Source organism: Xiphophorus hellerii, chromosome 17, assembly GCF_003331165.1.
Source record: "Xiphophorus hellerii strain 12219 chromosome 17, Xiphophorus_hellerii-4.1, whole genome shotgun sequence".
Lineage (NCBI taxonomy): Eukaryota > Metazoa > Chordata > Actinopteri > Cyprinodontiformes > Poeciliidae > Xiphophorus > Xiphophorus hellerii.
In genome coordinates, this window is record NC_045688.1 from 6,066,193 (window position 1) to 6,080,540 (window position 14,348).

The following is a 14,348-nucleotide window of genomic DNA, read 5'->3' on the forward strand; positions in this document are numbered from 1 at the left end:
ACTTAGAACTGCAAACTTCCAATTTTTTTTGAACTGGAATTGTACGTCATAAGACAAAGTTGTGCTGAGTTTCAAAGTAGAAAGAAACAAATTAATATTTCTTTCGACAACAACCTTACCTTTGAACATTTCTCATATTTTTCATCCTAAAATGGAAAGAGGATGAGAGACCTACAAAATTTTTAAACAGCTGATCTGACAGGCAGGGTAAATTCAGTGATAATCAAGGAAGTAGCCAACAGACTGATGGTAACTCTGCAGAATATTTCCATCCTGCACTCCACAATCTGGAGTTCTTGCTTGCAAAAAACCTTCCTTAAAAGAAAGTAAAATGTGAAGAAGTTCATAGATCATGAAGTCTCAGTAAAGTCAGGTTTTTCTACAAGGTGTACTTTATAGGTGTTTTTCTCATTCCAAAGCAATTTAATTGGCCTTTGTTTCTGAAATTGTTTTCCCCTATAAGTTTTGAGGTCACGCAGTCACACACCAGGAGACTTTGCCTCTGGGCCTGAGGCAAATTTTCAGTCTTCTACTCTGTTTTTGTTTGGAATCAAATTTCTTTTTAAAAACTCCGTGCCATGAACCCTGCACTCTCCATCGAGAGTGAAGCGAATACTGAAGGAAATGCTTTCTTCCTAATCCCAACTTTAGATTGGCTGTTTCTTTGGTATCATCGACCCTGACCTCATGAGAACTCTGGTCAACTCGTCACTGTTCACCGCCAAGAGCACCTACGACTACCAGTCTCTCTGTGAGCCCAAGAGAGAGAGCAAAGCGGCTGCAGGCCTGCGATCCATTTATGTGGTGAGTTACACAAGCCAGAGACCGTCCACGCAAAACACCCAGGGCCGTGTTCACACCTTTCCATATCCATACATGTTCTTTTTACTAATTTGCGTGCATGAGCAGGGAGATGAATGCAAGTGTAGCGATTTGAACTTATATTTGCCCGCTCACACACAGAGGTCATCAGTCGCCCGGGAGCCATAAATCTGGATATAGCAAATGAGGGGATGGAGGGGGTGGGGGAGTAGAGAAACATGGTGAAAAGTGTTTGAGTGGGAGTTGCTGTAACAGTAACAAGATTAGGTGGTCTAATGTGTTTGAGTAACACATGGAGAAATGCAGAAACAGGTACTGCTTTACATCACTTCCAGAACGCACAAATTGGAGTAAAACGGCGCAGGTTGCATGCAGAGATCACAGCGACGGACGAGTTTCTCTGGGTGCTTCCAGGTTTAGACAAAAGCTGATTCCCAGGAAAGAAAAAAAGAAAAAGTGTTTACCATCCTCATCAATGGACAGATGAAAATGTGTAATTTCCCAGCCTGACCTAGAATGTGTACAAAACACTGGATTGATCAGGATAGGATGAAAGGCATATTCAGTGATCAAAGGCCCCATCAGCGGCGGGTGATGCCTCTAACACGGTCGGTTTAAAAACTCCTTGATGACTCAACTTGCCATCAACTGGAGTGCAGGAAAACGGCGGCGACTCTCCAAAACAAGGCCCTCGCATGCTAACCCTAATCAAAGCAGCATGTTGGCTCTTTCCCTCCACCCATTGGCTACCTTGTTTTCTTGCCGGTGCTTTGTTTGCATATTTACTCTGAGCATCTGTTCGGGAGAACTGCGTTCTAATTTCCTCAGAGAAGAGAAGAAAATAAAACTCCTGCTTGTTGGTATTTGTGCCTTGTAAATCTGAGCAGCCACTGTGAAAATAAACAGGATGTGCCTACGATGATTTGTTAAACTCTTCATTCACTGTCTGTTTTTTGATATTTGTTTCCCCCTTGCCTCTTCTAGCCCACAATAGCAGATATATTGAATTTGGGATGGTGGGCGACAGCTGCAGCCTGGTGAGTCATTTTTAGTTTATTTTTCCCTAATATGGATACAATTAGATTCATTCCCCTCCCCTTTTTTCGTACAAATTCAAACATCTTAAAGCCAACATTGTAAATCCTTCAGTCCAGTTCGTAATGAAAAGCAGCCAAGGATTTGTTCCTCCAAATGCACATACAGTATAGCATCTGTTTCATAGATAAATTGTTCCCAAGATGGTTAACATTCCACAAAATCTTCCATTGATTTATGCTCCGTCCCACTGTCTTGATGTCATCACCAGCTTGTATTACAATATGTCCTGTAAAGCTGAATTTGAAGGCCACAGACAGTGTGACTATAATCACGGCCAAAACCTCACATTCATATGTTTTTAATTAGAAAAAAGATGCAATTGAGCCTTTGAGTCACTTTGTTGCTAGTTTGCAGTTTGGTTTGGACGACTTTTATTTGAGTACAAAATTTAGTTTGAAATTTCCAACTAAATCGCAATAAATATCCAACTCAAAATGTATAATTTCATGAAGTGGAACTTGGATATAGAATTAAATTGTTCTATTGTCTTTATCTGTTAATTTTGATATATATGGGCTTTCCAGCCAACAAAAACCCCACATTCAGTTTCTCAAAAAAATTAATTTTTATATGTAACTAACAGAGTAAAAAAAATAAGACAAGCAGAATTTCTGCAGAGTGTAACTCGAAGTGCTATGCAGAAAAGTAACAAAACTAAACTATATTAAAGCAATGCATTAAAAGTATAGCTGTAAGACCAAAGCAGTATATAAAAGAACAATGAAATGCACATCATGAATAAATAACTAGGTCAGTAAGAATAAACTGATGAAAAATGTTTTTAGTCCTGATTTAAAGAAGCCATCAGTTTCTGCTCATTTCATGTTTTCAGGGAATTTATCCTATAGCTCAGGACCATGGAAACTAAATGCTGCCTCACCTGGTTTGTATTTGGCCCAGGGAACACAAAATAGGTCTCTGATAACCTGAGGGGGGTCCATATGGTTCATACTTGACCATCAATTGAAATTGAGGCCTGCATTCAGAGCCTTACAAACCAACTTTATTATTTTACAAATAGTCGGTGCAGTGATTTAGGGGCTAGTAATCAGATTTTTCCCCCTGGTGGGGCTAGGACTCTTGGAGCAGCAATTAGAATGAGCTACTACCCAATTTTTATTTTATTTTTATTATTTTAGCAATTTTTCTTTCAGTGATTGTATGGACACTATTCCTAAAATATATGTTTTTTTTCTGTGTCCTGTTTTGACAGGAAGCCCATAACTCTGTTGATGCTTTTAAATTGGTGACAGGTTGAGATAATAATTAATAATTTACTTTCTGTGGATGTCAAAATTTAGGTCTGACTCTTTAGCTGCAGCCAGTTTTTTTTTTTGCATGTTTTAGAGATTTAGTCATATCTTTGGGGCTCATTTGTTCCGTAGTTTGGGACCAAAATGGCTATTGTTTTTGATGTATTTAGGGAGATGAAACTCTGACCAATCAACTCGTTGATATCATGGACCCGTTCTCTCATTGACTGTAAGAGACTGTGTTCATGTAGTGACTCAAAAAATACAGTTGTGTTTCATCAACTAGCAATTATGAAAGTTTTTAAAAAAATATTATATCATTGGGTATCTTGGAAAAACATAAATATTGATAAAGCAATGGGCAGGTTATACAATGCCCGAGGTGGAACCTCTCATGTAATTTTTGTTTGCTCAGATTTAGGACTCCCAAGTAGTCCTGATTTGCACATTGTGACCAGTGCAAGATACTGTTTTTATTTTTCAGCAGGAGAATGGGGGTTTATTAGCTATTTGCCATAATAATCATAATTAACAGAAATATTTTTACTTGGAATATTTGTAACAAATTTATTTTTGAGTTTCACCATTTGAACTAAGTTACTGAAATAAGCTGGAATTTGCATTCGAAATGATTGAGATGTACCTTTGAATTGGTTGAGATATTTTGATTGTTTAATATTCTATGTCTTTTGAACTTGTCTTTGGATTTAGGTCAATTGTGCAACAGTTGCTGGTCAGCATCACATTACCAAATGTTTTGGATGCAGGTGAGTGCAGTTGATTTAATTTTTAAGATACTTTCTTTACCTTAAATCTGGGTTTTTGGTTCATTGAAAATGACTTTGAAGCTTTAATTAGACTATGGCTCGGAATTCACCCATCAGATGTACCTGGTTTGTAAAAGGGTCAAAAATTGCTTTTGGGCAAAAGAACTAACTGGCCTTAAACTTTTTTTGTTGTTGAAAATAAACTTTGTAAACTCAATCAAATCCTCCTCTTGGGATAGATTCAATTGTTGCACATGTGAAGCAGATACATGAGGTGCCGGGTTTTGTGCGGATACAAATGAAGTATCAGAAATGACAGATCACAAACGACTTCAGAACAAAGCTTGAAGAAAAGGCTCGTCTGTTTTGTGATGAAGATGTTCCCTTGTTGGATTAATTAGGCCCGAGCAGCAAAGCGCTGCGAAGGCCTATTGTATCTGTACTGTTTATTATTAGGCCCGAGCAGCAAAGCGCTGCGAAGGCCTATTGTATCTGTACTGTTTATTATTATTATTCTTCCCACCTCTTCGTGTGCCTTTTTGGGGGCTTTATCATATTCAAAAACTCACCAAACTTGGCGGTCGCAACTAGAAAAATTAAAAATTTTGAATTTTAAGGTTGTTGCAAAAATCGCAAAAAAAATTGCTCAACGGCGGCAACTAGCAATTTTCTGTTAACACAATGGTATGAACGTACTTCATCGTAGAGACATGAAATTTGGCACACTTGTAGAGCTCACCAAAAGACTCAGAACTTACATTTAATGTTATTAGCCAACTATCACAGGAAGTCAGCCATTTTGTCTTGAACGTCCATTTTTTTCCTCGATTTTGACGTTTACAGCCTTCGTATTTGATCGAACTCCTCCTAGGGATTTCGATTGATCGACTTCAAACTCGGTCAGTCTGATCATAAGGCATGTTTGATTTAAAGTTATCAAATTGGTGAGTTTTGGAGCATGTTGAAGGGGGGTTAGCAGGGGTCAAAGTTCACCTACTCGCCATGAAACACGAAACTCTTATATTTCCTATATAAAAACACATAGAGGGACCAAACTTTCAGTGATTGATCGTCATCGGGTGCCCTACAATACCCTATGGTCAAATGATGACATCACTTAGGCCACGCCCCCTGAGAACAGGAAGTGTCATGTTTTACTGTGAACGGTCGCTATCTTAGCCCTTTGACCTAATCAACATGAAACTGTGTCCAGAGACAGAAGACATGTTGGTGTGTTGTGGATTCCAACCCCGACCGGCTGCGATGAAGCAGGTGGGCGTGGCGGCGTTGCGAACGCCGTCGAATTTCGTTTGGCTCTGAATTCCACAATTTCGGGCCCAGCTGCTCCAAACTCACTAGGATGGATCCTTATCCACCCACCGACAGGAATTCATAACAAAATTTGGTGGGCGTGGCCTAATTTCTCTATAGCGACCCCTAGAGTATTTTAAATGAACAGCCCCAAGCCATGCTTTATCCTAGAATTACGAAACTTGGTACATATGTGTATCTTGTCAGGACGTACAAAAAAGTCTATTAGAGCCATGGTCGAAACCCAACAGGAAGTCGGCCATTTTGTATTGAAGGTCCATTTTGGACCTCGAGTTTGACGTTTACAGCCTTTGCATTTGATCGAACTCCTCCTAGGGATTTCGATTGATCGGCTTCAAACTCGGTCAGTCTGATCATAAGGCATGTCTGATTTAAAGTTATCAAATTGGTGACTGTATGAGCTTGCTGAAAGGGGGTTACCAGGGGTCAAAGTTCACCTACTCGCCATGAAACACGAAACTCTTATATTTCCTATACAAAAACACATAGAGGGATCAAACTTTCAGTGATTGATCGTCATCGGGTGCCCTACAATACCCTATGGTCAAATGATGACATCACTTAGGCCACGCCCCCTGAGAACAGGAAGTGTCATGTTTTACTGTGAACGGTCGCTATCTTAGCCCTTTGACCTCATCAATATGAAACTGTGTCCAGAGACAGAAGACATGTTGGTGTGTTGTGGATTCAAGCCCTGACCGGCTGCGATGAAGCAGCTGGGTGCGGCGGCGTGGCGAAGTGACCTGTAACGCCGATGCCATACGTTTGCTTCTAGATTCCACATGTTTCGACCGAGCTGCACCAAACTTGGCCTCAGTGATGCTGTTGTGATGCCTGACAATGCTATGTCATCATATTATGACGTCATCTAAGCCCCGCCCCCTCAGAATGAATTAGAGAGATCTTCTGTGTAATTACATAATAAACAGTACATGTTCGTCGTTTGTAGGGCAATGCTGCCCTCTGCTGGCCACTGAAATAGTTTCATTATTTCAGTAATTCGACACCAGAGGGCAGCATTGCCCTGCAGATGAAATTCTTCGATTTTGTAATACACAGGAAAAAATGAAAAATTGGTATTTCTAACACAAAAACTCACAGAGACTCCAAACTTTCAGTGATTGATCGTCATCAGGTGGCCTACAATACCATATGGTCAAATGATGACATCACTTAAGCCACGCCCCCTGAGAACAGGAAGTGTCATGTTTTACTGTGAGCGGTCGCTCTCTTAGCCCTTTGACCTAATCAACATGAAACTGTGTCCAGACACAGAAGACATGTTGGTGTGTTGAGGATTCCAACCCTGACCGGCTTTGAGATAGCAGCTGGGCGTGGCGGCGTGGCGAAGTGACCTGTAACGCCGATGCCATACGTTTGCTTCTAGATTCCACATGTTTCGACCGAGCTGCACCAAACTTGGCTTGAGTGATGCTGGTGTGATACCTGAAAATTCTATGTCATCAGATTATGACGTCATCTAAGCCCCGCCCCCTCAGAACAGGAAGTGCTATTTTTTTCCTTGGAAACTTTCATCTATGGCTCTCTTGACCTAATCAAGGTGATTCTGTGTTGGATGACAGATAGGAAGTTGGTCTCGCTTGCTTTAAAGTGCCAAGAGTTTTCAATGGCGGCAACGCCGTTCGTATACGTTTGCCTCTACATTCCACATATTTTGACCGAGCTGCATCAAACTTGGCCTGAGTGATCCTGGAGGCTTGCCCGTCAATCCTACGTCATCACATTATGACGTCATCTAAGCCCCGCCCCCTCGGAACCGGAAGTGCCGTTTTTTTCCTTGGAAAGCTCTGTTTATGGCTCTCTTGACCTAAAGGAAGGTGATTCTGTGTTGGATGACAGATAGGAAGTTGGTCTCGCTTGCTTTAAAGTGCCAAGAGTTTTCAATGGCGGCAACGCCGTTCGTATACGTTTGCCTCTACATTCCACATATTTTGACCGAGCTGCATCAAACTTGGCCTGAGTGATCCTGGAGGCTTGCCCGTCGATCCTACGTCATCACATTATGACGTCATCTAAGCCCCGCCCCCTCGGAACCGGAAGTGCCGTTTTTTTCCTTGGAAAGCTCCGTTTATGGCTCTCTTGACCTAATCAAGATGATTCGGATGATGAGCTCTGTCATTGCTCGCTGCTGGCTGAACCGTGTGGGCGTGGCCAAATGGCGAATATCAGTCCCTCGCCATATTCATACGTTTGGCTCTAATTCAAGCACGGATCATCCGATTGGCTCCAAACTGGATATGTATGACCTTTGTTCACCTCTAAAGAGCCCAACGGGATTGAGATGTAATTTGGCTCCACTGCGCCCCCTAAGTTAATACATCGGCTGTATCTCCTCGACGCATCGACCGATCTGCACCAGATTTTTTGACAGTCGTCGGGGAGCGCCGCCGAACGCATTCACGCGTATCGCCCGGTGGACGGGCGTGGAAAATGCGCGACAGCTTCTGCGGCAGCTAGCGGGCGGCGGTACTGGAAACTGCGGCAGAGCTCCTGCGGTGGGGAGTTGGCTGCGGCTCCGGAAATTGTGCCAGAGCTTCTGCGGTGGCTGGAACCCCCGCGGTGGCCAATAGGCCGGAGCGGCGCTTGCTGCGAGGGCCGCCCGAGGCTGCTTGCAGCTTTAATTATTATTCTTCCCACCTCTTCGTGTGCCTTTTTGGGGGCTTTATCATATTCAAAAACTCACCAAACTTGGCGGTCGCAACTAGAAAAATTAAAAATTTTGAATTTTAAGGTTGTTGCAAAAATCGCAAAAAAAATTGCTCAACGGCGGCAACTAGCAATTTTCTGTTAACACAATGGTATGAACGTACTTCATCGTAGAGACATGAAATTTGGCACACTTGTAGAGCTCACCAAAAGACTCAGAACTTACATTTAATGTTATTAGCCAACTATCACAGGAAGTCAGCCATTTTGTCTTGAACGTCCATTTTTTTCCTCGATTTTGACGTTTACAGCCTTCGTATTTGATCGAACTCCTCCTAGGGATTTCGATTGATCGACTTCAAACTCGGTCAGTCTGATCATAAGGCATGTTTGATTTAAAGTTATCAAATTGGTGAGTTTTGGAGCATGTTGAAGGGGGGTTAGCAGGGGTCAAAGTTCACCTACTCGCCATGAAACACGAAACTCTTATATTTCCTATATAAAAACACATAGAGGGACCAAACTTTCAGTGATTGATCGTCATCGGGTGCCCTACAATACCCTATGGTCAAATGATGACATCACTTAGGCCACGCCCCCTGAGAACAGGAAGTGTCATGTTTTACTGTGAACGGTCGCTATCTTAGCCCTTTGACCTAATCAACATGAAACTGTGTCCAGAGGCAGAAGACATGTTGGTGTGTTGTGGATTCCAACCCCGACCGGCTGCGATGAAGCAGGTGGGCGTGGCGGCGTTGCGAACGCCATCGAATTTCGTTTGGCTCTGAATTCCACAGTTTCGGGGTGAGCTGCTTCAAACTCACTAGGATGGATCCTTATCCATCCCCGAACAGGAATCCATAGCGATATTTGGTGGGCGTGGCCTAATTTTTCTATAGCGACCCCTAGAGTATTTTAAATGAACAGCCCCATGCCATGCTTTATCCTAGAATTACGAAACTTGGTACACATGTGTATCTTGTCAGGACGTACAAAAAAGTCTCTTGGAGCCATGCTCTAAACCCAACAGGAAGTCGGCCATTTTGTATTGAAGGTCCATTTTGGACCTCGAGTGTGACGTTTACAGCCTTTGCATTTGATCGAACTCCTCCTAGGGATTTCGATTGATCGGCTTCAAACTCGGTCAGTCTGATCATAAGGCATGTCTGATTTAAAGTTATCAAATTGGTGACTGTATGATCTTGCTGAAGGGGGGTTACCAGGGGTCAAAGTTCACCTACTCGCCATGAAACACGAAACTCTTATATTTCCTATACAAAAACACATAGAGGGACCAAACTTTCTGGGATTGATCGTCATCAGGTGTCCTAAAATACCCTGTCGTGAAATTATTTTTTTACGTAGGCCACGCCCCCTGAGAACAGGAAGTGTCATGTTTTACTGTGAACGGTCGCTATCTTAGCCCTTTGACCTAATCAACATGAAACTGTGTCCAGAGACAGAAGACATGTTGGTGTGTTGTGGATTCAAGCCCTGACCGGCTGCGATGAAGCAGCTGGGTGTGGCGGCGTGGCGAAGTGACCTGTAACGCCGATGCCATACGTTTGCTTCTAGATTCCACATGTTTCGACCGAGCTGCACCAAACTTGGCCTCAGTGATGCTGTTGTGATGCCTGACAATGCTATGTCATCATATTATGACGTCATCTAAGCCCCGCCCCCTCAGAATGAATTAGAGAGATCTTCTGTGTAATTACATAATAAACAGTACATGTTCGTCGTTTGTAGGGCAATGCTGCCCTCTGCTGGCCACTGAAATAGTTTCATTATTTCAGTAATTCGACACCAGAGGGCAGCATTGCCCTGCAGATGAAATTCTTCGATTTTGTAATACACAGGAAAATTGAAAAATTGGTATTTCTAACACAAAAAGTCACAGAGACTCCAAACTTTCAGTGATTGATCGTCATCAGGTGGCCTACAATACCATATGGTCAAATGATGACATCACGTAGGCCACGCCCCCTGAGAACAGGAAGTGTCATGTTTTACTGTGAACGGTCGCTCTCTTAGCCCTTTGACCTAATCAACATGAACCTGTGTCCAGAGACAGAAGACATGTTGGTGTGTTGAGGTTTCCAACCCTGACCGGCTTTGAGATAGCAGCTGGGCGTGGCGGCGTGGCGAAGTGACCTGTAACGCCGATGCCATACTTTTGCTTCTAGATTCCACATGTTTCGACCGAGCTGCACCAAACTTGGCTTGAGTGATGCTGGTGTGATGTCTGAAAATTCTATGTCATCAGATTATGACGTCATCTAAGCCCCGCCCCCTCAGAACAGGAAGTGCTATTTTTTTCCTTGGAAACTTTCATCTATGGCTCTCTTGACCTAATCAAGGTGATTCTGTGTTGGATGACAGATAGGAAGTTGGTCTCGCTTGCTTTAAAGTGCCAAGAGTTTTCAATGGCGGCAACGCCGTTCGTATACGTTTGCCTCTACATTCCACATATTTTGACCGAGCTGCATCAAACTTGGCCTGAGTGATCCTGGAGGCTTGCCCGTCGATCCTACGTCATCACATTGTGACGTCATCTAAGCCCCGCCCCCTCGGAACCGGAAGTGCCTTTTTTTCCTTGGAAAGCTCTGTTTATGGCTCTCTTGACCTAATCAAGGTGATTCTGTGTTGGATGACAGATAGGAAGTTGGTCTCGCTTGCTTTAAAGTGCCAAGAGTTTTCAATGGCGGCAACGCCGTTCGTATACGTTTGCCTCTACATTCCACATATTTTGACCGAGCTGCATCAAACTTGGCCTGAGTGATCCTGGAGGCTTGCCCGTCGATCCTACGTCATCATATTATGACGTCATCTAAGCCCCGCCCCCTCGGAACAGGAAGTGCCGTTTTTTTCCTTGGAAAGCTCTGTTTATGGCTCTCTTGACCTAATCAAGATGATTCGGATGATAAACTCTGTCAATGCTCACTGCTGGCTGAACCGTGTGGGCGTGGCCAAATGGCGAATATCAGTCCCTCGCCATATACATACGTTTGGCTCTAATTCACACATGGATCATCCGATTGGCGCCAAACTGGATATGTATGACCTTTGTTCTGCTCTAAAGAGCCCAACGGGTTTGAGATGTAATTTGGGGAAAATGCGCGACAGCTTCTGCGGCGGCTAGCGGGCGGCAGTGCTGGAAACTGCGGCAGAGCTTCTGCGGTGGGGAGCGGGCTGCGGCTCTGGAAAACGCGCGAGAGCTTCTGCGGTGGCCGGAACCCCCGCGGTGGCCAATAGGCCGGAGCGGCGCTTGCTGCGAGGGCCGCCCGAGGCTGCTTGCAGCTTTAATTCTATTTCCTGCCATATGGATCCAGTTTTGGTCTAATAAAACACAGTTTTGACATAAGTTTGCTGTTGCCACTTAAAATTTGTGTCACGACTGTGTTTTACAAGCAGTGTCAAGAAAATCCGAGCTCATCCCACTTCCCCATGCTGGAGATTTTAGTTCAACAGTAATAATAAATAAAGTTATCTTTAAAATGAATCACTCAAGTGACATCAAGGCCCAACAGTAGACTTAAGTGTCAATAAAGTTAGTTTAACAGTAATAATAAATAAAGTTATCTTTAAAATGAATAACTCAAGTGACATCAAGGCCCAACAGTATACTTAGGTGTCAATAAAATAAATCTGGTTGTGTGTGTGTTGTTTTTGTCTAAAGCAAACTTTGCTTTAATTCTACTTTTTTCTATCTAATCATAAGAAATCATAGTCAGTCAGAAAGAGTCATTAAACAGGAAAAGCAGGTTTCCTGGAAAAAGAGGAAGTTTCCAGCCTGTAGATTTATAAAAATAGCTGAGACTATTCATTAATTTAAAGCATGAAAGTTTTAAAGAATGAAATCTAAACATTTTGAGTAATTGGATAAGATTCAAAGTAAAATACTTATATTACTATTGGTTTACTTGTAATAATATTTACACGTACATTTGTGGGAACACTTACAAGAAAAACAAGTAACTGTAACTTTAGTATCAAATAATTAGAATCATGGATTATTCTTGGTTTCTTTTCAGAAAAACATCTGTAATAACTCACATTAGGATTATAATAAGTATAATTAATAAGTTATGGTTATAAAATCATAAATGAATGATAAATCAGAGAAGCTGAAGAAAATAAATGTGATATAAGTTATGGTTATAAAATTATAAATGAATGCTAGATCAGAGAAGCTAAAAAAAATAAATGTGATATAAATGTGATTTTGACATTGAACTTGAAATGGTGTAAAAGGTGTAACTGCAATTAAACATCACTGATATGTTGGAGGTAGATAGTAGGTGAAAGGTGAACGGTTAAGGGAAAAAGGGGAACTAACAGGAGAGCAGAGATGATCAACGTCTTATTTAGGTAAAAGGTTGTGCAGGCAATGGACAGGAGGTTGAGCAACTCTGAGACATTAGCACAGACATCAGGACATAATGTCTGAAGGACAGTGATGGATGTGAGGTCATCTGTCTAAGCAGACAGCCAATGAAAACGCACCAAAAGGGTGGATAAACCCTATATAAGGTGGGTGCAAAAGAGGAACCTTTTGTTGGATCCTCCGGGCAGCTTCGAGCCAAGAGATGGACAAAGAACTCTGCAGCTGAAGAAGAGCCGGGGCCACGGAGCCGAAGACTGTCCTGCCATGAGGACCAACCCGTCAGGCCCACAACTTGTGGCTTCAAATCGCACTTCTCTCATCGGCTGGGTTCAGACCCCAAAGACAAAGATGAAGACAAAGACAAAGGCAAAGACAAAGAAGAAGAACTGGTGCCTTTTTTCCTGCCAGCACCACATCCTGTGTGACCTCACCATCCATGCGGAGAGGAGGCTCATCAGACCTGCGGAGATCCCTGCCTTCATCGATCGGCGTCTTCCTCCTGCTGCAGCACCTTCTTCATCTTCAATCATCACAGAGATTCCTGCCTTCGCCGATCAACATCTTCCTCCTGCTGCAGCACCTTCTTCATCATCAAGCCAGGTCTGGGGTTCGAAACACCAAACTCCGTCCGTCTCTCTCAAAGGTTCTCTTTTTTAGTTCTCAGTATCAGCAGTAGGGAAAGATAGACTAGATGATTGATTTTACTTATTTGATTATTTCTGCTACTGAATTAAGCTGTACTGAACCTTGCAAAAATGCCTTACTAATAAAATATTTAGCATAAAGAAAATCTAAAGGATGTTGTGGACATTCAGTTAATGAGTCACCTTAAAGTTCTTTGATGGTTGTAAAATAGCTGTGATGTTTGATTCTGGAGAGGAAGAAGTGTAAAATGTTTTTAAGTTGCTGGTAGCCCAAATGTAAAACGTCATCCTTGGGACTCGCCCGAGTCACTAAAACCTACCTGGTTCAATAACAAATGCAAGTTGTAAAATAGAGAACGAGCGACCGTTAACAGGTGTGCTCTGTGAAACTAGTTGGCTGTAGGCTGCTCAGTCTGGCTAATTCACAGGGGGAAGAAGGGTGGGACACCTGGATGTTGGCCGTCAGAAACCAGGCGAATCGTTTCTCGAAACCAGCTTAAACAGAGTTTACTTCAGTTCTGGGCAGGGTAAATCCCAGCAGATTTAGGAAACTCAATTAACCCGTTAGAAGGAGAGCTGGTAGCACATCTCCCCTCTCAGAAGAGGAAGTAGAGAGTGAGAGATTAGAGACAGAAAGGGGGGGGGGGGGTGTTGCGCAACAACAGCAGACATTTGCAGGAAGCACATGTTCTTTATTTTGTTTTATGTTTTGTAAACATGTTCTTGTTGGCTGTTGTAAACCTTATTTTGGTTTCAGAAAAACGTAACGTATTTGTCCATAGAAAATAACATCTTAGAAATCAGAATTTGCATAGGAACGGTATAACATGGACTTATTTACATGCTTAATAAATATACTTGAGTTCAAGAGTTGGATTTTTATAAATTTACTGAGGCTCTCCCTGCAACAAAAATGTTGTTGCAACAAAAACGCTTTTGACACATCAAATTTGTTGGCATCTGTAACAAATTTGTTTCTTCTTTGCTCCTTCACTCGTGCAGACCCGCCTATAGTCTGCTGGTTGAAAATGTGGCGTGCACATGTGTGTTGTTATCTAAGCTGATAATATTGTTGTAATTTTTAATCATAAAGTCAATTTCTACATGCTCTCAAATCACCCGACAGCTGAAACGGACGATCAAGTGTCGGATGCAATGTCTAAGGAGGTGTGCATCACAGAGCAAACGCAGTACTTCTTTGAGAACGATGAGACATCATTTGGAGGCTTATTTGAGTGTGCAAACTCCACCAGGTAAAGTGTGTCACACAACATATTTTAGATTTATTTTTTCCAAAATGTTGTTTTGAGTTGCAATCAATTCTAGTACAATTTAAAAAAAAAAAAAACATAAGGCACCATTCCTGCATCTTCCTCTG

General features: G+C 42.4%; 1 protein-coding gene across 3 annotated transcripts in view; it reads left to right on the top strand.

Annotated features, from left to right (window-relative positions):
- cacna2d1a (calcium channel, voltage-dependent, alpha 2/delta subunit 1a) overlaps positions 1-14,348 on the top strand; it is a 92,636-nt gene that overhangs the window by 66,667 nt on the left and 11,621 nt on the right. For all 3 annotated transcript variants that reach the window (XM_032589340.1, XM_032589341.1, XM_032589342.1), the window contains 4 exons: positions 652-804; positions 1,807-1,859; positions 3,885-3,940; positions 14,097-14,223. In XM_032589340.1, coding sequence (XP_032445231.1) covers positions 652-804; positions 1,807-1,859; positions 3,885-3,940; positions 14,097-14,223 — 389 coding nt within the window. The remainder of the gene's footprint in view (positions 1-651; positions 805-1,806; positions 1,860-3,884; positions 3,941-14,096; positions 14,224-14,348) is intronic.